The 23,153-nt window shown below is 38.4% G+C and overlaps 1 protein-coding gene across 1 annotated transcript in view; it reads left to right on the top strand.

The window, feature by feature from the left end:
• Positions 1-23,153, top strand: part of RNF145 (ring finger protein 145) — a 64,176-nt gene that overhangs the window by 5,751 nt on the left and 35,272 nt on the right. Inside the window, exons 2-3 of the mRNA XM_024768050.1 lie at positions 629-832; positions 9,399-9,507. Coding sequence (XP_024623818.1) covers positions 649-832; positions 9,399-9,507 — 293 coding nt within the window. The 5' untranslated portion in view covers positions 629-648. The remainder of the gene's footprint in view (positions 1-628; positions 833-9,398; positions 9,508-23,153) is intronic.

The following is a 23,153-nucleotide window of genomic DNA, read 5'->3' as shown; positions in this document are numbered from 1 at the left end:
TTAGGAGCTTTTTTTTGACCATGTCGTGCAGCTTATGGGATTTATTTATTTATTTATTTTTGGCTGCGTTGGGTCTTCGTTGCTGTGCGCAGTCTTTCTCCAGTTGCGGCGAGCGGGGGCTGCTCTTTGTTGTGGCGTGCGGGCTTCTCACTGTGGTGGCTTCTCTTGTTATGGAGCACGGGCTCTAGGAGCACTGGCTTCAATAGTTGTGGCACGCAGGGTCAGGAGTTGTGGTGCGCAGGGTCAGGAGTTGTGGCGCATGGGCTTAGTTGCTCTGCGGCATGTGGGATCTTCCTGGACCACGGCTCAAACCCATGTCCCCTGCATTGGCAGATGGATTCTTAACCACTGCGCCACCAGGGAAGCCCAGGAGCTTTTTATAAACACATTTTGAGGTCTGAACATTTCATCAGAGTCTTAAAGTTGAGCAGACCTGAGAGAGTCCATGTGAAAACACAATACAAAGCTTATTTCCTAAATATCTAGAAGTAGTAGATGTGTCTAAGGAGCTTTTTTTACATTGTAACAGTTTTTGTGTAGTATGTGAGAATCCATTAGATTGATAAGAGGATATCTGAAAGCTATTTGAGGTGACTTATTTTTATATATTGTATCTCCTGAATTTTAGGTCTGCTCCAAGAAAAAAACATGGCTGCAAAGGAGAAACTGGAGGCAGTGTTAAATGTGGCCCTGCGGGTGCCAAGCATCATGCTGTTGGATGTCCTGTACAGATGGGATGTCAGCTCCTTCTTCCAGCAGATCCAGAGGAGTAGCCTCAATAACAATCCTCTTTTCCAGTATAAGTATTTGGCTCTTAATATGCATTATGTAGGTAAGTGTCTACAGCATCTTTCTTAAGCTTCTAGTGAGCATTCTGATTTATTTTATGTCTTTGAATATTCTTAAATTTGGGTAAAATGAAGTCCTTTTACATTGAGATGACAGTAATATAGTCGATGGGTATGAATCTTGTTTATAGTCTTATTTGTCTTACAACTGCACATGAATTATTAGGGGTAGAGGAAAACAGATAGTGTTGGATTTATTTTACTGTATGAAACTAGAAGGCAGAAGAAAACATTTTATTTTTTAATTTATTTTTTTCTTCTAGGTTTATAAGATATAATTGATGTACATAGAAGAAAACATTTTAGATTTTAATATGAATAAAATAAATAACAGGAAATACCTTTCCAGGCATTTGGCCTGTTCTAATTTGTCATTATTTTGGGGTTTGGTAGTAATTCAGAAAGTAAGCTTTTTAAAATGCAGTATTTTTATTGTTCTAAAACATTAGTATCATTTGAAGATAAAGTATTCATTTCAGTTAAATGAAATATGGAAAATGATATTATAATATTAAAGTACTCCTTGAAATATAATTGATATGATTTGGAGTTAGTGGTAGAAATAATGTGGAAAGAAATTAGAGTTAAAGGTTAAAGAAATTAAAGTCAAGAGATACAGGCAGGAAGCAGATAAAATCCATCTGGAATAAAAGTCATGATTCTTAATTTCTAGGTTAGTTTTTGTTTTATATGTAATGATAGCAAGAATATATTTCCATTTAACATTGCTGTTTTATAATTCAAGATGTGGTGTGAATGATGTACTGTAGTGGTTTTATTAATATTTTTATTATTAGAATTGTCAACAAGTATATCTTTTTAAAATTTGTGAAGGTTATCTTTACAAAATTGTTAAGGGTTGTCCTGTCTCTGAGACTTATTTTAATCTATAAAAGAACTTTCTGCGTTTCAGAGCTTAGCCCTGAGAACCCCTTACAGCTCTAAGAGATTACCAAGTAAGCCATTGTGGGAAGGAGTATGGTATAGTAGAAAAGACAGTGCACGAGAGGCAGAACATCTGGGTACAATAAACTCATCTCTCTTAGTTGGCACTACCTTGGGAAAGTCTCTGAAATGAGAAGGTTCATTTATGCTGCAAAACACTAATTCTCAGCCCTTTATTCAAGGCTTGTATGTTAGTCAGTATATGGAAAATAATTCCAGTCTGTAGTAGAACAGTTGGGTACTTGGCTTAGAGTTTTAGCTTGATCAGCTAAAGTAATTCGTACTGTGGTTTTAAAAATGTGGTTATCGGGGCTTCCCTGGTGGCACAGTGGTTGAGAGTCTGCCTGCCGATGCAGGAGACATGGGTTCGTGCCCCAGTCCGGGAGGATCCCATATGCCACGGGGCGGCTGGGCCCGTGAGCCATGGCCGCTGAGCCTGCGCGTCCGGAGCCTGTGCTCCGCAACGGGAGAAGCCACAACAGTGAGAGGCCCGCGTACTGCAAAAAAAAAAAAAAAAATGTGGTTATCATATGTATTATTTCTGAATAGATTGAAATATTTATTATAAAAACAGCTGCCTAATAACCAGAAACATCAATTGCAGAAATTGTATGGGTCCTAGTACAGTTGTAGTTCATACTCACCAGCTTATAACTTTGGGAACTCAACTGAGCCTTCTTTTTTTTTTTAAGAATTTATTATTTATTTAAAAATACAGTTTTATGCAAATAAAAACAAAGGACAGATCATTGGCATTTCTTCCCTCCTTAAGGAAAGACATCAATACTTTTACAAGCTTAGCCTCATTCAGATAGAATTTGGAGGCTTTCAGTCGTCTTTTATTCTTATTTATTTATTTATTTTTCGTTGCTGCCTGTGGGCTTTCCCTAATTGCGGAGAGCAGAGGCTACTCTTCCTTGCGATGCGCGGGCTTCTCATTGTGGTGGCTTCTCCTGTTGCGGAGCACGGGCTCTAGGTGCACAGGCTCAGTAGTTGTGGCACACAGGCTTAGTTGCTCCACGGCATGTGGGGTCTTCCTGGACCAGGGCTCGAACCCGTGTCCCCTGCACTGGCAGGCGGATTCTTAACCACTGCACCACCAGGGAAGCCCCAATTGAGCCTCCTTAAATACATTTAATTACATGCTATGGTGGAGTAAGCTCAGTGATTACATGAGTAGATATTTTCAGCTTGAACAGTTTTTTGGTTAGAGTAACCTCTGTGTCAGTATTATGTAGTGTTTATGTAATGTTCCAGTTTACAGAATTTAACCCTTAAATAAATTTTTTAAATTGGTAATTTATGGTTCATAAACCAAAAAGCATAAAAGGTACACAGTGAAAAGTGCCTTCCTCCTATCTCTGTTCCTCATCCACTAAGTTCTCACTTTGAGTCCCAACAAGTAGCTCTTTTTATTTCCTTGTGTATAATTCTACGGATATTTTTATGCATGTATAAGTAAATATAAAGATATATTGGTATATAAATGTAAGTATAATATAGAAGTACAAATGTATATATTTCCCTTTTTAGTACAGATGATAGCATAATACTACTCTTCTGAAACTTTTAACTTAATGATGTATCATAGAGCCATAACTGCTGTTTTTAGATATTTACTGTTTTTTTATGTTGACACTTTCTGTTCTGCCAAATCTTAAGATTCTGATTAACTGTTGAGGCCTCACTCTCCCCCCAGCCCTCCAATTCTGTTTCATAGTGGCATAGTACCCTTGTATGGCTGTACCGTAATTTATTGCACGAATTACTTCATTGGAGGACATTTTAGATAGCTTCTGTCTTCTGCTGTTTCATTTAGTGTTGTACTAAATAATTTTGTATAGCCATCATTTCAACAGGTGCAAATATAGCCTTGGGATAAGTTATTAGAAGTGAAACTGCCGGGTTAAAGAGTATATATACATTTGTACTATTGACTGATACCGCTCTCCATAGGATTTTACTGTTTTGTACCTCCACAAATGGTGGATGAGAGTTCCTGAAATCCTACATCCTTATCAAAACAGAGTTATCAAACTTTAGTATTTGGCTGCTCAGTAAGTGAAAAATGGTTGTTTTTTAATGTAGTATTAATTTGTATTTCTCTTATGAGTGAGATTGAATTTATTCACGTGTTTTAAAAAAACGTATTTCCTCCTCTGAGAGTTGTCAGTACATGTCCCTTGCTCACTTTTCTATGGGTTTGTTAGCCTTTTCTTACCAATTTATGGGAGTTTGGTATAAGGGAAATAAACCCTGTGTGATGAGTTGGAATTATATTTTCCAATTTCAGTTCTCTTGATTTTGCTTAAGATTTTTTTGACATGCAGAATTTATTTTATGTGATTGAATTTATCATTTATTCTCTGTAGCTTTAGGATTTTGAATCAATTTAAAAAAGCCTTTTCTGTTTTTGAGTTTATAAAGAATTGTCATGTTTTATTGCATTATTTTTGTTTTTCCATTTTTTACATTTAAGTCTTTTGCTCCATTTAGAATTTATCTGCTTGTACAGTGTGTTTTATTTCATTTCTAAACATTTTTCTGTTTTTTTAGTTTCTTATTATTGAGGATTTAGGTTATATTTTACTCTGATAGAATTAGTCTCTTCATTTTTCTTTATTTCCCTCTCTGAGTTTTTTTGTTATTATTAGTTTTCTATATAAACTTCAGAATTACCTAATCTTGTTCCAAAAACAAGCCTGTTGACCTCTTTGCTGAGATTGCAAACTATTAAAATTTTAAGTTAGGATGAAGAGAGAACTTAAGGATGCTAACTCTTCCTTAACACAGAGAGACTTGCTATGTTCAGATTTCTTCTGAGTCCTTCTGGGGTGTTTTAAAGTTTTCTTTATATAGGTCTTAGGCTTATTGTTAAGTTTGTTCCTAGGTATTTTATCTTTTTTATTACTATTATAAGTTTTTTTCCCCTTTATAGCCTCTAATTGTTTGTTATTAAGAGCTTAAAAATCAAGGTGAGCAGTGTTAATGTTTGTGCTTATGGAGTATAATTGTACCTTTGAACTTAGAAGCTTTCCAGTGTTGGTTCTGTCTGAGAACAACAAAGAAAAGTGACTGTCCGGATGTAATTGGTGGAATGTTAATTATAGAACTGTTTTGCAGCATATAAGATATAAAAAGGGGAATAGAAATAATATGGAAAAGGAAGAATGGGGCCATTTGTGAAAAGCCCTGAATACAGATGTTAGGTGTTGTGCTTAATTTGGTAGCTAATGATGGGTCAGTAGGGAATTTAGAGCAGGTGAGCTGCATCTTAAAATTGACTAGGCAATGTTATATAGGGTAATGGGTTGGGGAGGGGAGAAACTGGAGGTAAGAAGACCAATTAGGATTTTAGGCAAGAGGTAATGAGAGCCAGAGTTAGCATGGTAGCAGTAGCAAAGGAAAGAGTGGATGTGAGAATAGTTCTGTTGTAACTGCAGTCACTAAAATCATTAGTGACCTAACATGTAAAACTCAGACTTCATTTATATCCCTATTCTGCAGACCTTTCCATGTTTGTGAAGCTGTTGACCACTTTCTCTTTCTTAAAACTGTTTCTGGATTCTTCTAACTTATTGACCATTCTTTCTGACTTTTGCTGTATTTTTTTCTTTGGACTTCTTTATTCTTGATATTCCAGAATTTGTGTTTAATTTTCATCTTCTGTTGTTTGGGTGATTTCACATAGTTTTGGCTACAAATCTCTATCTACATTTTTCACAGCTTTTTTGAGCACCTTAGTCTATGGTAGTGTTCCTCCTCTTTGATCCCATGGTATCCAGTTCGTACCTCCACCATAGCACTTATTGTGCTGAATTCTAAGGGTCCATATGCTCATCTATCTTCCTAACTAGATTGTTAACTCCTTTAAGGTAGGATTGGGGTTGTCTATTATCTCAGTATTCCCAGTACTGAGCTAGTGCCTGATGCTGAATAAATGAATTTCTAACTACCGTTAGATATCTCCACCTAAATATTCCACAGACACCTCAACTTATTACTGAACTCATCATCTTTACTTCAACTCAATCCTCTTCCTTCTTGTGTATTTCCTGTCTTAATAGCAAAGCCATCCTCTCAATTATCTAAGCTAAAAACATCAGAACCATCTTCACTTCCTTGTTCTCAACCACTCACCAGTAGATCACCACTAAGACCTATTTGAATATGTATCTCATAGCTGACCCTGCCAACTCTATATTCAAAGCTACTGTTTTATTCCATGTCCTCATTTTTTTCCCCCACTGCTAAAATAATCCTTTAAATAGCAGAAATTTCTATATTTTGTTAGGAAGATTCATCAGTGTTATTTTAAGCAGGTCATCATTTTTAAATACTGCCAGTCTTGCTTTTTAATTATGCATTACTGTTGGGTTAGCTTCATCGTTATCAATTTAGTTTGTTGTGTTCTGTTTGGATAATCCTGTAGCATGAATAGTGATGCATATTTGCATCAGCAGTAGTTTTGTATTTTTCAAATAATTAGATTATGTATACAGTTGACCCTTGAACTGTGCAGGTCCACTTATATGTGGATTTTTTCAATAGATACGTACTACAGTACTACATGATCCACAGTTGGTTGAATCCATGGATGTGGAACTGTGGATATGGTGGGCCAACTGTAAAGTTACACTCAGGTTTTCTACTGAAGAGGAGGGGGAGGGGTTGGTGCTCCTAACCCCGGCATTGTTCAAGGATCAACTGTTTATTGTAGTTCAGATGATTTATTCCTACTGCTCTTATATCAGCATAAGTATTCATAATCTCTCAAAAATCTTCTTGTGTGATATATTTTATTATCACAGAATTATTTTTTCACTGGATTGTGAAAGTGGGGGTATAGGTGAGCCATAGGGTTTTTGTTGTTTTTTGTTTTCTTACCTCACCAAAATGGTATCTAAAGGATCTGAGAACATTAGCCCAGGCTAAGCTCCTTATTATCATATTTTAGTCTTTATACTGAGGCTTTAGCCACCAGTTCTATCAGCATCATCTCCCAGTACCCTCCCAATACTCTTTCTGTTTACACCAGAATTTAGTCTAGCCTATAGAATTTACTGTCTCCTGAAAATATCCTTCGTGCTTTCATGGCTTTTGGACGTGCTGTGTTCTTTTTTCTTAGAATGTTTCCCCCTTTTCTTAGCCTAGTAAAGATCCTTTCATTCTTTGAGGTCCAGGTCAAACTTAATCACTTAACCATGGCCCTTCTAATTTTTGTTTAGTAGAGCACCAGCAATGTATCATACTTTTGTTCTTGTTTGTTTTTTCACTAGACTGTGAATCTTTTTATTTTTTCTTTGGATTTTCCATGTCTAGGAATGCATATGGATCATACTTTACACATAATAATGTTGGTTGAATGACTGAATAATTGAAAGAATGAATGAAATGAGTATGTTCAGTCTAGAGGATTTGGCAGCTCATTTTATGAGATGTGCAGGAGAAGGGAAAGATAATATATGGAAAGGAAAATGATAGTTCATTAAAAGTCAAGAATTTAAGGAAACGTTTCATGCAATAGACTGATTAGAAAATCCTTCAGCCACAAACAGTAAAAATGCTTGCTAGATATAATAAATACCCTTTTAAATACTTCTAAGGTCCTGTGAGATAGGGATTAACATAATTATTTGGGGGAAATTATTTTAAGAAGTGAAAAGCAAATAGAAATATATATCTCTGGCTTCTGCTGGGTTGTTCTTGAAGTTAGGATGTGTGGGAAGTCTGTAGTCTCTAGCACCACTCCTGTTTGTTTAGCTTTGAGTATGATCGATTCAGCCTGAGCGAGACATTAGGTGCTAAGAAGGGACATCTGTGCCCTAATAAAGACTCATTCATAAGGGGAAAATAAACTAGGATCAGATTTTTGCAAGACATAGAATGTTACACTGAGAGGTTCAATACTTTTGAAGGTTTTAGAGCAAGAGGGTTGTCTAAATGAAAGTGATAGTTTTGGGAATATTAAAAGCATAGGATGGATAAGGATGGGAAGAGACAAAGAAAAATAGCAATTAGTATCAATAAATTATTACATTACAGAGCGGATGAAGATGGGGCATAGGGTCTGGAAAGGAGGGGTAACGTAAGAGATCTGTTGAGGAAGACTCAGTGGGACTGGGTGATAACAGGGGACTCAGGTTTGAGTCAGAGTGAATGGGATTTAGGAGAGTGAAAGAGGGTGAGGTGAGCTAGCTTGTTGAGGGAGGAGGATTTGTACTCATTGTATATGAGGACATTTAAGTGGAGTATATCTCAGGCATCATGAGCTACGAGATGTCTACTTAGAATAGGAAATGATTAAAGGTTTTTTGCTTATGTAGTGGGTTCTCAGAACTATCGTTGTGTCATCTGGAATGGTATATTTGAAACAAGAAAATAGATTCTTTGAGCTAGATACTTTATATAGAGAATAGAAGTTGTTCAGGAACTAAATTTTCTATGTTCACTTGAGAGGGTGAAAAGAAAGTAGAGAGGAGGATTTAGAGAGTAAAAGGAAATCCATGTCACAGAGCCAGAGAATAAGTTTTGTTTTTTTTTTTTAAATGAAAGCTTATTTATTTATTTATAGCTGTGTTGGGTCTTCGTTTCTGTGCAAGGGCTTTCTCTAGTTTTGGCATGCAGGGGCCACTCTTCATCGCGGTGAGTGGGCCTCTCACTGTCGTGGCCTCTCGTGTTTCAGAGCACAAGCTCCAGACGCGCCGGCTCAGTAGTTGTGGCTCACGGGCCTAGTTGCTCTGCGGCATTTGGGATCTTCCCAGACCAGGGCTCGAACCCGTGTCCCCTGCATTGGCAGGCAGATTCTCAACCACTGCGCCACCAGGGAAGCCCTAGAGAATAAGTTTTGAGGTCAGTTGCTTCAGATGCTGGGTCAAGGATTAAACTTGAGTCTTAGATTTGTCAAGTAGGTAATTGTTGACTTTCAAGTTTCTTTAGAGAAAAGAAAAGGGGATTTGTAGAGGATCTAAGATTGTAAAGGGTAAAGAGGGAATAATAGTTAGAAAATAGAGGCTTTGGTACAGATAATTTATAACATTTGTCAGTGGAATGAGAAAAATAGGTAACAGGAAAAGGAGAAATCTGTGGAGAGAAGTTTTTCTTTAAGACTAGGGAGAAGAGCCCTTCACATCCTTTGAAAAGAGAGGTGAGGATGGTGTCAGGGGAATGATTGAAGATATAGGAGGTAGAGGGTCCTTCGGAGTTGGAAAAATAAAATCTGAGTCACAGAAGGTGCAGTCATAGAGAGGGACAGTAAGACACTCAGTTCTTCTTGGACTAGAGAATGAGAGAAATGGCATAGAAGAAATAAGGAGACGAGGAAAGGTAGATGATGGAGTAATCCTCTTGTACCTTTGGGTGATGTATGTGATTATAAAGTAGAAAAATCTACAAAGGAAGTGAAAAATGCTTTATATTTTTAATAGAAAAATCCATACTGATTTTGCTGTCCTAAACTTGCTTTGGTAGTGAAGTAAAAAAGCTCAAAGTTGTTGAAACCTAATTGGGAAGTAATTTACTTCAAGCTCTTTTTTCTGTTGTAATTAACTGGAAGACTAAATTAGAATCGAATTTTATTTATATCTCTCTTAACTTCTACTACAGGTTATATCTTAAGTGTTGTGCTACTAACCTTGCCCAGGCAGCATCTGGTTCAGCTTTACCTATACGTTTTGACTGCCCTGCTCCTCTATGCTGGACATCAAATCTCCAGGTAAGAATGTGAGCCATTTTTGAAATGTATGACTGAATTTAAAGTTTTCCTTTACCAGTAAAATACTTTTCATGAACACTGTTAAGAAACTGAGGCTTTGGTAGGTATCCAAAACAGATTTTTATTTTTGATACTTGTTTTCTAAATGAATATTATCATACAGGATTAATAGCTGGGGTTATGTCTCAAAATTTTTTTCTGCTTTTACAGTCTTACTATGAAATGGACCTTAAGGGTATGTTTACAAAGATACCCATGAGCTTTTCTTTATTACCTGAGAAAAGACTATCCAAAGACAGGCTATAGGAACTATTTAACAATTACGGACTTCATTACTGCCATCATTTTAGGAAGTCGGTTTATGATGCATGAGTTATCAGCGTAAGGTGCAACCATGTATATAGTGGATGATTGATATAAATTATTTCATGAGGTTAATTGTATAGGTCAGAACTTCTGCCTCTTTAGAAGTATTGTCTGTTTGTCTTGGGCTGGTCCTAAATTTTAAGACTCTGGTCTGCCAATGAATATGAGCTTCTTACTTTGAAACAATATTAATATTGTTAATATTGTTAACAGTAAATGTAATGGGGTAGAATAAGTTTTGTGGGTACAATACGCCTTTTGTTTTGATTGAAATGTATAACTGTAACAAAATGTACTCCCAGTTCTAAGAAGAGTGGCAGTTACTTTGCATATATAACAAGATATAATTTTCTAGAGGTTTGAAACACAGATTTTGGTGTACATTTGAAATTTAATCTTAGAAATAGCATTTTTGTATGACTAGAATTGAATGGTTGACTTTTAAAAAACCTTTTTCCCCCTGATTATAAAATTATACTGTTCACTGTAGGCAGTTTTTGGGAAATACAGAAAATTTAAAGGCAGTAGCAATCACCTGAAATTATACCACCCTGAGATAGACCTGTTAAGATTCTGTTATTTCCTTCCAGTTTTTTAATACCTTCCACTTTTCACCACTTCATTGGGTACAAAAGAGTGACAATTACTAACAGTCACTGACTCTTGGTCCTCTTGCTGAAGCAGGACCGCCATCTTCCTTATTTCATCTAGTTATTTCCTGAAGTCCCCCAAATATTTCCCAGAAACTCAGTCTTCTCACATTCCTCTCCTCTGTTCCTATCTGGTTGATTTCATCTGCTCAAAATGGTACCTGGAGGGTGGCATCTTACTCTTTAACTTCTGCGGCTATCCTTGCCCAGGGTATGTTCTTGGATGTCAGAATTGCAAAATATGGAGCTGCAAGAGCAGTGCTGCGTGTTTGTAATTGTCACAGTGTTTCAAATCAAGCTGCTTTACTCTCGGCTTTTCTAATTTCGTGTCACACAAGTATGTCCCTGTGTCTTAGCCTTCTTCACAGGACCAACTTGAGCCTTTTCCTACAGCATCTTTCTCCATAGAGCCTAGACTAGGAGTCCAAGGGCCAGCACTGACTCAGACAACAGGATATCCTTCCCATTCCAGGACCACCAGCCCCAAACCCTGACACAGTCTGTTCCTGTGGCCTTACCCAGACACTTCTGAATCTCAGCTCAAGCTGGAGACACTAACCTATCTTAATTTATTCATTTTTAAATAAAAATGGTATCTATGGAGTATAATGCAGTAGTTAAGAGTATGGGCTCCTTAGTCACCATTTTAGTGTGTAAAATGAGTGTTTGGGCACCTAAGAATGACATATCTTTTGGAAGAACGGATGGGGATTGGATAGGTTCAAATCCATGTTTCTCATTTATTGCTCTGTAACCTTAGTGTCACTTATCAGAAAGGTACATCTCAGTTTCTTCACCTGTAAAATGCTGATAATATTTTAAGGGGCTATTATAAAGATTCATTAAGATTAAGCATGTAGGGCTTCCCTGGTGGCGCAGTGGTTGAGAGTCCGCCTGCCGATGCAGGGGACACGGGTTCGTGCCCTGGTCTGGGAAGATCCCACATGTCGCGGAGCGGCTGGGCCCGTGAGCCATGGCCGCTGAGCCTGCGCGTCCGGAGCCTGTGCTCCACAACGGGAGAGGCCACAACAGAGAGAGGCCCGCATACCGCAAAAAAAAAAATTTCTGACGCATCGTAGTGCTCAGTGAATTTTAACTTTCTCATGTCTTGCTTTTATTATGCAGCGATGTTTTGTGAGCATTTTCCTGTGTTGTTAGTCTTTAAAAAATGATTTTTTTTCATGGCAGGGTATTCCATGGTATAGCTATCTAATGCTAGCTTTTTAGAGTTGATAGGATTTTGATGATTAATCAAAGAAATCTGAAAGTTGAAGGTAGAGCTATTAAAATTGTTATTTTTATATGTTATTGTAATTCCTAGTGAAAGAACAGTGAACCAGCACTTTCCCCTTACGTTTTTTTTTTGTTTCCATGAGGTTTAGTGATGTAGTGATGGCTAAAACCTTGTAGCTCTATTTTTATCTGCAGTATTATCATCCAGGCTTTTCTAGAGAGATCAAAATTCTGTTATGTAGGGGTAAAGGGGACCCTAACAGTGTCAGAGATAAAGAAAGCCTTTTTCTAACCATTTTTCTTTGCCAATTTCAATGTTTTACTTTTAGTTTATAGGAATGTTTTTTCCAATATTTAAAGTTTGTTTTCATTTTCAGAAAATTTATTTTAAACAGTAAAAAGAATTGTAATAAAATTTTATAGTGTGCAAAATCATTTCTTGTTTATTTCATTTTGATCCTTCTTATAATCCTTTGAGATTTACAGATGAAAAAACTGAAATTGGCCAACATCTAGGAAGGCATGATCCCAGACTTTTAACTTGAATCCAGGTTTTCGGCTTCCTAGTTCAGTCCTGTTAGGGAAAGAGCATGGTTAGTGGAAAGAAAATTAGTTTTACAATCAGTAGGATATGAAGTAGTTTCCCTACTTAGTAAATATGTTACCCTGGCAAGTTGATTCTTCGAAACTATAGAGTAAGACAATGCCTATCTTATGGAGTTAGTTTTGATGTTAAACTAACAAATTTCAAGTTATGGAATATTTTAGTATTTCTCTTTTTAGTATAATTTACATGGTACTATCTCAAAAAGATTAGCTAAGATGTGTTAATCCTTGAATTATTAATAAAATGTCACGTTTAATAAATTTTGTGTCTTGAAGGTGTCTCATTTATAGACTATTAAGGCTGAATTTTTTAGTTTAAAAAGCATAAAGGTTCATATTTCATGTGGCAGCTTCCTGAACAAGTATCTTTTTAAAAAAGTAACAGCTTTATTAAGATATAATTCACATACCTGTTTCAAGTGTACGGCTCAATGGTTTTGAATGTGTTCACAGAACTGTGTAAATCATCACCCCAATCAATTTTAGAACATTTTTATCACTCCAGAAAGGAACCCTGTATCCATCGGCAGTCACTTCCAATTTCCTACCAATCCCCTTCCCCTAGCCCTGTGCATGTCAGTCTTTTTTCTGTCTTTATGAATTGGCTTATTCTGGACATTTCGTATACATTGAATTGTATAGTATGTGATCCTTTGTGCCTAGCTTCTTTCACTTAGCATGTTTTCAAGGTTCATCCATGTTGTAGCATGTATCATTACTTCATTTTTCTGTCCAGATCCTATTTTGTTGTATGAATATAACACATTTTGTTTATCCATTCATCCATTGATGGACATTTGAGTTGTTTCTGCTACTTGGCTGATATGAATGAACATTTGTGGTTTTTGTGTAGGTGTCCTTTTTGTGTGGGGGGTGCATATACCTTGGAGTGGAATTGATGGTTCATATAGTATCTATGTTTAAACTTTTGGGAAACTACCAGACTATATTCTAAAGTGGCTGCACTATTACATTTCCACCAGCAGTGTATGAGTGTTCCAGTTTCACCACATCCTTGCTAATACTTGTTGATATCTGTCTTTTTCAGTATAGCTATCATAGTAAGCGTGGAGAGATATTTCATTGAGCTTTTGATTTGCATTTCTCTGATGGCTAGTGATGTTGAGCATGTTTTCACGTGTTCATTAACCATTTGTAAGTTTTCCTTGGAGAAATGTTTATTCAGATCCTTTGCCCATTATTTAATTGGGTCGTCTTTTTTAAAAAATTGAGTTGTAGGAATTCTTTATATATTCTAGATACAAGTGCCTTCTCAGTTAAATGATTGGCAAATATTTTCCAGCATTCACTCCAGTCTAGTTATATCAAGGTAGAGTGTAGTATGGTCCTGAGAAGGAAAATCAATACTTGGATAATTTAAATAATTAATTTGATACTTCAAAAATTGGCTGTAGAAAAAGACATTTACAAGTATTCCTTATATTGAAAGTTTCATAAACTCTTGAAAAGCTGGGTCTCTCTTTGCCTTAATTCATGTACAGGCATACCTTGTTTTATTGGGGTTCGCTTTGATTTACAGATACTGCAGTTTTTTTTACAAATTGAAGGTTTGTGGCAACCCTGCATCAAACAAGTCCATCAGTGCCATTTTTCTTTATTTTGTTTTTTTGTTTTTTTTTTAAGAAGATGTTGGGGGTAGGAGTTTATTAATTAATTTATTTATTTTTGCTCTGTTGGGTCTTCGTTTCTGTGCGAGGGCTTTCTCTAGTTGCAGCAAGTGGAGGCCACTCTTCATCGCAGTGCGTGGACCTCTCACTATTCATGGCCTCTCTTGTTGCGGAGCACGGGCTCCAGACGTGCAGGCTCAGTAGTTGTGGCTCACGGGCCTAGTTGCTCCGTGGCATGTGGGATCCTCCCAGACCAGGGCTCGAGGCCATGTCCCCTGCGTTAGCAGGCAGATTCTCAACCACTGCACCACCGGGGAAGCCCCAGTGCCATTTTTCTAACAGCATTTGCTCATGCTTCATGATTCTGTCACATTTTGGTAATTCTTGCAGTGTTTCAAACTTTTTCATTATTTTATTTGTTATGGTGATCTATGATCAGTGACCTTTGATGTTACTATTGTAATTATTTTAGGTCACCACAAACTGCACCCATATAAGATGGCAAACTTAAGAAAATGCTCTGTGTTCTGACTGCTCCACTGACTGACCATTTCCCATCTCTCTCCCTCTTCTTGGTCCTCCCTATTCCCTGAGACACAATAATATTGAAATTAGGCCAGTTAATAACCCTACAGTGGTCTCTTAAGTGTTCAAGTAAAGGAAGCGTCATGTGTCTCACTTTAAATCAAAAGCTAGAAATTATTAAACTTAATGAGGAAGGCATGTCGAAAGCTGAGACAGGCTGAAAGCTAGGCCTCTTGTGCCAAACACTTAGCCCAGTTGTGAATATAAAGGAAGGGTTCTTGAGGGAAATTAAAGTGCTACTTCAGTGAACACATGAATGATAAGAAAGCTAAACAGCTTTATTGCTGATATGGAGAAAGTTTTAGTGGTCTGGAGAGAAGATCAAACCAGCCACAACATTCCCTTAAACCAAAGCCTAATCCAGAGCAAGGCCCTAATTCTCTTCAATTCCATGAAGGCTGAGAGAGGTGAGGAAGCTGCCCAAGAAAAGTTTGAGGCTAGCAGATGTTGGTTCATGAAGTTTAAGGAAAGAAACCATCTTCATCACATAAAAGTACAAGGTTAAGCAGCAAGTACTGATGTAGATGCTGCAAAAAGTTATCCAGAAGATCTAGCTAAGATCATTAATGAAGGTGGCTACACTTAAGAACAGATTTTCAGTGTAGACAACGCAGTGTTATATTTATAAGGAAGAAGATGCAGTCTAGAACTTTTATACCTAGAGAGGTCAGTGGCTTCAAAGCTTCAAGGGACAGGCTGACTCTATTAGGGGCTAATGCAACTGGTGACTTTAAGTTGAAGCCGATGCTCATTGACCATTATGAAAACCCTAGGACCCTTAAGAATTATGCTAAAATCTACTCTGCCAGTGTTCTATAAATGGAATAACAAAACCTGGATGACAGCATGGTTTACTGAATATTTTAAGCCCACTGTTGAGACCTACTGCTCAGAAGAATATTCCTTTCAAAATATTACTGATCATTGGCAATGCCTTTGGTTGCCTAAGAGCTCTGTCAGAGATATATAACAAAATTGAATGTTTTCATGCTTGCTGGTATAACATCCTTTCTGCAGCCTATGGATCAAGGAGTAATTTTGATTTTGATCTTCAAGACTTATTTAAGAAATACATTTCATAAGGCTGTAGCTGCTGAAGATAGTGATTCCTCTGATGGATCTGGGCAAAGGAAATTGAAAACCTTTTGGAAGGAATTCACCATTCTACATGCCAGTAAGAACATTTGTGATTCATGGGAAGAAGTCAAAATATCAACATTAACAAGAGTTGGGAGGATGATTCCAGCCTCATGGATGACTTTGAGGGGTTTAAGTCTTCAGTGGAGGTAGTCACTACAGCTGTGGTAGAAATAGCAAGATAACTAGAATTAGAAGTTGAGCCTACAGATGTGACTGAATTGCTGGAATCTAACAACAAAAACTGTAGCACGTGAGAAGTTGCTTCCTATGAATGAGCAAAGAAAGTGGTTTCTTGAGACAGAATCTACTCCTGGTGAAGATGCTGTGAAGAGTATTGAAATGACAACAAAGGATTTAGAATATTATATATTACATAAACTGAATTGATAAAGCAGCAACAGGGTTTGAGAGAATTGATTTTAATTTTGAAAGAAGTTCTACGGGCTTCCCTGGTGGCACAGTGGTTGCGAGTCCGCCTGCCGATGCAGGGGACGCGGGTTCGTGACCCGGTCCGGGAGGATCCCGCATGCTGCGGAGCGGCTGGGCCCGTGAGCCGTGGCCTCTGGACCTGCGCGTCCGGAGCCTATGCTCCGCAACAGGGGAGGCCGCGGCAGTGAAAGGTCCGCGTACAGAAGGGAAAAAAAAAAAAAAAAATTCTGCCGGTAAAATGCTATCAAACAGCATTGCGTGCTACAGAGAAATCCTTCATGAAAGGAAGACTCAGTGTGGAACACTTCATTCTTGTCTTTTTTTTTTTTAACATCTTTATTGGAGTATAATTGCTTTACAATGTTGGGTTAGTTTCTGCTGTATAACAAAGTGAATCAGCTGTACATATACGTGTGTCCCCATAGCCCCTCCCTCTTGCTCTCCCTCCCACCCTCCCAATCCCACCCCTCTAGGTGGTCACAAAACACGGAGCTGGTCTCCCTGTGCTATGCGTCTGCTTCCCACTAGCTATCTATTTTACATTTGGTAGTGTATGTATGTCGGTGCTACTCTCTCACTTCATCCCAGCTTCCCCTTCTCCCAGCCAGTGTCCTCAAGGCTGTTTTCTACGTCTGCGTCTTTATTCCTGCCCTGCCATTAGATCGATCAGTAGCACTTTCTGAAATTCCGTACATGTGCGTTAGCATGCAGTATTTGTTTTTCTCTTTCTGACTTACTTCATTCTGTGTGATAGATTCTAGGTCCCTCCACCTCACTACAAATAACTCAATTTCATTTCATTTTATGGCTAAGGAATATTCCATTGTATATATGTGCCACGTCTTCTTTATCCAGTCATCTATTGATGGACACTTACGTTGCTTCCATGTCCTGGCTATTGTAAATAGAGCTGCAGTGAACATTGTGGTACATGACTCCTTTTGAATTATGGTTTCTCAGGGTATATGCCCAGTAGTGGGATTGCTGGGTCATATGGTATTTCTATTTTCAGATTCTTCGGGAACCTCCATACTGTTCTCCATAGTGGCTGTATCAATTTACATTCCCACCAACAGTGCAAGAGGGTTCCCTTTTCTCCACACCCTCTCCAGCATTTACTGTTTGTAGATTTTTTAATGATGCCCATTCTTACCGGTATGAGGCGATACCTCATTGTAGTTTTGATTTGCATTTCTCTAATGATTAGTGATGTTGAGCATCCTTTCATGTTTGATGGCAATCTGTATATCTTTGGAGAAATGTCTGTTTAGGTCTTCTGCCCATTTTTGGATGGGGTTGTTTGTTTTGTCGATATTGAGCTGCATGAGCGGCTTGTATATTTTGGAGTTTAACCCTTTGTCATTACCATGTCATCTGCAAACAGTGACAGTTTTACTTCTTCTTTTCTGATTTGGATTCCTTTTATTTTTTTTTCTTCCCTGATTGTTGTGGCTAAAACTTCGAAAATTATGTTGAATAATAGTGGTGAGAGTGGGCAACCTTGTCTTGTTCCTGATCTTAGTAGAAACGGTTTCAGTTTTTCACCCTTGAGAAAGATGTTGGCTGTGGGCTTGTCATATATGGCCTTTATTATGTTGAGGTAAGTTCCCTCTATGCCTATTTTCTGCAGTGCTTTTATCATAAATGGGTGTTGAATTTTTTTGAAAGCTTTTTCTGCATCTATTGAGATGACCATATAGTTTTTCTCCTTCAGTTTGTTAATATGGTGTATCACATTGATTGATTTGCGTATATTGAAGAATCCTTGCATTCCTGGGGTAAACCCCACTTGATCATGGTGTATGATCCTTTTAATGTGCTGTTGGGTTCTGTTTGCTAGTATTTTGTTGAGGATTTTGGCATCGATGTTCATCAGTGATATTGGCCTGTAGTTTTCTTTTTTTGTGACATGTTTGTCTGGTTTTGGTATTAGGGTGATGGTGGCCTTGTAGAATGAGTTTGGGAGTGTTCCTCCCTCTGCTATATTTGGAAGAGTTTGAGAAAGATAGGTGTTAGCTCTTCTCTAAATGTTTGATAGAATTTGACTGTGAAGCCATCTGGTCCTGGGCTTTTGTTTGTTGGAAGATTTTTAATCACAGTCTCAGTTTCAGTGCTTGTGATTGTTCTGTTTATATTTCCTATTTCTTCCTGGTTGAGTCTCGGAAGGTTGTGCTTTTCTAAGAATTTGTCCATTTCTTCCAGGTTGTCCATTTTATTGGCATAGAGTTGCTTGTAGTAATCTCTCATGATCCTTTGTATTTCTGCAGTGTCAGTTGTTACTTCTTTTTCATTTATAATTCTGTTGATTTGAGTCTTTCCCTTTTTTTCTTGATGAGTCTGGTTTCTCAATTTTGTTTATCTTCTCAAAGAACCAGCTTTTAGTTTTATTGATCTTTGCTCTTGTTTCCTTCATCTCTTTTTCATTTATTTCTGATCTGGTTTTTATGGTTTCTTTCCTTCTGCTAATGTTGGGGTTTTTTGTTCTTCTTTCTCTAATTGCTTTAGCTGTAATGTTAGGTTGTTTATTTGAGATTTTTCTTGTTTCTTGAGGTAAGATTGTATTGCTATAAACTTCCCTCTTAGAACTGCTTTTGCTGCATCCCATAGGTGTTGGGTCATCGTGTTTTCAGTTTCATTTGTTTCTAGGTATTTTTTGATTTCCTCAGTGATCTCTTGGTTATTTAGTAGTGTATTGCTTAGCCTCCATGTGTTTGTATTTTTTACAGATTTTTTTCCTGAAATTGATATCTAGTCTCACAGCTCTGTGGTCAGAAAAGATACCTGACATGATTTCAGTTTTCTTACATGTACCAAGACGTGATTTGTGACCCAAGATGTGATCTATCCTGGAGAATGTTCCATGACCACTTGAGAAGTGTATTCTGTTGTTTTTGGATGGAATGTCCTATAAATATCAATTAAGTCCATCTTGTTTAATGTGTCATTTAATGCTTGTGTTTCCTTATTTATTTTGATTTTGGATGATCTGTCCTTTGGTGAAAGTGAGGTGTTAAAGTCCTCTACTATTATTGTGTTACTGTCAATTTCCCCTTTTGTGGCTGTTAACATTTGCCATATGTATTGAGGTGATCCTATGTTGGGTGCATAAATATTTACAATTGTTATATCTTCTTCTTAGATCGATCTCTTGATCATTATGTAGTGTCCTTTTTCTCTTGTAATCATCTATTTTAAAGTCTATTTTGTCTGATATGAGAATTACTACTCAAGCTTTCTTTTGATTTCCATTTTTTCAGTCTATATGTGTCCCTACGTCTGAAGTGGGTCTCTTGTAGACAGCATATGTATGGATCTTGTTTTTGTTTCCATTCAGCCAGTCTGTGTCTTTTAGTTGGAGAATTTAATCCCTTTACATTTAAGGTAATAATCAATATGTATGTTCCTATTACCACTTTCTTAATTGTTTGGGGTTTGTTATTGTAGGTCTTTTTCTTCTCTTGTGTTTCCTGCCTAGAGAAGTTCCATTAGCATTTATTATAAAACTGGTTTGGTGGTGCTAAAGGCTCTTACCCTTTGCTTGTCTGTAAAGGTTTAATTTCTCTGTTGAATCTGAATGAGATCCTTGCTGGGTAGAGCAATCTTGGTTGTAGGTTTTTCCCTTTCATCACTTGAAATATGTCCTGCCACTCCTTTCTGGCTTGCAGAGTTTGTGCTGAAAGATCAGCTCTTAACCTTACGGGGATTCTCTTGTATGGTATTTGTTGCTTTTCTGTTGCTGCTTTTAATATTTTTTCTTTGTATTTAATTTTTGATAGTTTGAGTAATATGTGTCTTTGCATGTTTCTCCTTGGATTTGTCCTGTATGGGACTCTCTGTGCTTCCTGGACTTAATTTTGACTGTTTTCTTTCCTGTATTAAGCAAGTTTTCAACTGACATCTCTTCAAATATTTTCTCAGTCCCTTTCTTTTTCTCTTCTTCTTCTGGGACCCCTATAATTTGAATGTTGATGCGTTTATTGTTGTCCTAGAGGTCTCTGAGACTGTCCTCAATTCTTTTCATTCTTTTTTTTAACTCTGCTCTGCAGTAGGTATTTCCACTATTTTATCTTCCTGGTCACTTATCCATTCTTCTGCCTCAGTTATTCTCCTGTTGATTCCTTCTAGAGGATTTTTAATTTCATTTATTGTGTGGTTCATCATTGTTTGTTTGCTCTTTTGTTCTTCTAGGTCCCTGTTAAACGTTTCTTGTATTTTCTCTATGCTATTTCCAAGATTTTGGATCATCTTCACTATCATTACCTGAATTATTTTTCAGGTCGACTGCCTATTTCCTGTTCATTTGTTTGGTCTGGTGGGTTTTTACCCTGCTCCTTCATCTGGTGCATATTTCTCTGTTTTCTCATTTTGCTTATCTTATTGTGTTTGGGGTCTCCTTTTCACAGGCTGCAGGTTCGTAGTTCCCGTTGTTTTTGGTGTCTGCCCCCAGTGGCTAAGGTTGGTTCAGTGGGTTGTGTAGGCTTCCTGGTGGATGGAACTAGTGCCTGTGTTCTGGTGGATGAGGCTGGATGCTGTCTGTCTGGTGGGCAGGACCACGTCCACTGGTGTGTTTTGGGGTGTCTGAACTTATTATGATTTTAGGCAGCCTCTTTGCTAATGGTTTGGGTTGTGTTCCTGTCTTGCTAGTTGTTTGGCTTGGGGTGTCCAGCACTGGACTTCTCTGGTCTTTGAGTGGAGCTGGGTCTTAGCGTTGAGACGGAGATCTCTGGGAGAGCTCTCGCCGATTGATATTACATGGGGTCAGGAGGTCCCTGGTGGACCAATGTCCTGAACTCGGCTCTCCCACCTCAGAGGCTCAGGCCTGAGTCGTGGCTGGAGCACCAAGATCCTGTCAGCCACACGGCTCAGAAGAAAAGGGAGAAAAAAATAAAATAAAGTTATTGAAATAAAAAATAAGTAAATATTATTAAAATTTAAAAAGTAATTTTAAAATAAGAGAGCTGCCAAACGAATAGACAAATCCACCAGTGATAACAAGCACTAAAAACTATACTAAGATAAGCATAAAAAGTCAGAAACTAGTCTGTCACATACAGCAAACCCCAAGTCTACAGTTGCTCCTAAAGTCCACGGCCTCAATTTTGGGAAGATTCCTTGTCTTTTCAGGTATTCCGCAGATGCAGGGTATCTCAGGTTGATTGTGGAGATTTAATCCGCTGATCCTGGGGCTGCTGGGAGAGATTTCCCTTTCTCTTCTTTGTTTGCACAGCTCCTGGGGTTCAGCTTTGAATTTGGCCCCACTCTGTGTGTAGGTTGCCCTCTTGTGTCTGTTCTTTGCTCAGACAGGAGGGGGTTAAAGGAGCGGCTGATTAGGGGGCTCTGGCTCACTCGGGTCGGGAGGAGGGAGGGCTACGGTAGTTATAATTGGAATGTGGGGCAAGCCAGCGTGACGTTGCACCAGCCTGAGGCGCGCCATGCATTCTCCCGGGGAAGTTGTCCCTGGATCACGGGACCCTGGCAGTTGTGGGCTGCACAGGCTCCCAGGAGGGGAGGTGTGGATAGTGACCTGTGCTTGCACACAGGCTTTTGGTGGCTGCAGCAGCAGCCTTAGCGTTTCATGCCTGTCTCTGGTGTCCGCGCTGATAGTCGTGGCTCATGCTGTTCTCTGGAGCTCATTTAGCCGGTGCTGTGAATCCCCTCTCCTCGCGCACCCCGAAACAATGGTCTCTTGCCTCTTAGGCAGTTCCAGACTTTTTCCCAGACATCCTCCCAGCTAACTTTGGTGCACTAGCCCCCTTCAGGGTGTGTTCAGGCAGCCAACCCTAGTCCTCTCCCTGGGATCCGACCTCCAAAGCCCGAGCCTCAGCTCCCAGCCTGGTCGGCACCGATCCTCTGTGCGGGAATCTCTCTGCTTTGCCATCTGCACCCCTCTTGCTGTGTCCTCCTCCGTGGCTCCAAAGCTTCCCCACCACCCTTACCCCAGTCTCTGCTCGCGAAGGGGCTTTGTAGTGTGTGGAACCCTTTTCTCCTTCACGACTCCCTCCCACTGGTGCAGGTCCCGTCCCTATTCTTCTGTCTCTGTTTTTTTTTTTTCTTTTGCCCTACCCAGGTACTTGGGGAGTTTCTTGCCTTTTGGGAAGTCAGAGGTCTTCTGCCGGCATTCAGTAGGTGTTCTGTAGGAGCTGTTCCACATGTAGATGTAGTTTGATGTATTTGTGGGGCAGAAGGTGATCTCCACGTCTTACTCCTCCACCATCTTGAAGGTCCTCCATCCATTGTTGTCTTATTTTAAGAAATCGCCACAGCCACCCCAACCTTCAGCAACCACCACCCTGATCAGTCAGCAGCCATCAACCTTGAGGCAAGACCCTCCACCAGCAAAAAGATTATGACTCGCTGAAGGCTTAGCTGATGGTTAGCTTTTATTTAGCAACAAAGTATTTTTAAATTAAGGTACGTACATTTTTTTTTAGACATCATGCTATTGGACACTTAGTAGATTACAGTATAGTGTAAACGTACTCTTATATGCACTGGGAAACCAAAAAATTCTTGTGATTTGCTCTGTTGTGGTATTCACTTTATTGTGGTGGTCTGGAACTGAACCCCCAGTACCTCCAAGGTATGCCTTTACTCATATAATGAAGCTGATTCTCCTTAAGTGAATAAAAACTAGTTTAGAATATGTTTATAAAATGGGTATAACTTGCATTTCACAAGAATTAAACTTTAGAAAATCCATGGGCACAGCTCAGTTAGTATGAACATTTAATATTAATATTCTAATTGAACTCATTAGAATTTGATAAATGTCAGGTTCTTTAATACTTAAAATTCTAAACTATGCTTTTCATTTTGAGTGATCTAAGGAATGTATTTTACAGCGTCAACCCTACTTTAAAATTGAGACTATCCAGAACTACAGGGAAAAAAAGAGAAATTGTACAAAGTGACATGACCATTACTGTGAGAGTGTTTTCATGGTTTACATCCACAGTTAAGTGTTTTTCTCTAAAATTTTAAACTTCATTATTCTTAAATGCCTTGTGTT

The sequence above is a fragment of the Neophocaena asiaeorientalis genome, unplaced genomic scaffold, assembly GCF_003031525.2.
Source record: "Neophocaena asiaeorientalis asiaeorientalis breed wild unplaced genomic scaffold, Neophocaena_asiaeorientalis_V1.1 scaffold1091, whole genome shotgun sequence".
Taxonomy (NCBI): Eukaryota; Metazoa; Chordata; class Mammalia; order Artiodactyla; family Phocoenidae; genus Neophocaena; species Neophocaena asiaeorientalis.
This window is presented reverse-complemented; position numbering and strand designations above follow the sequence as displayed.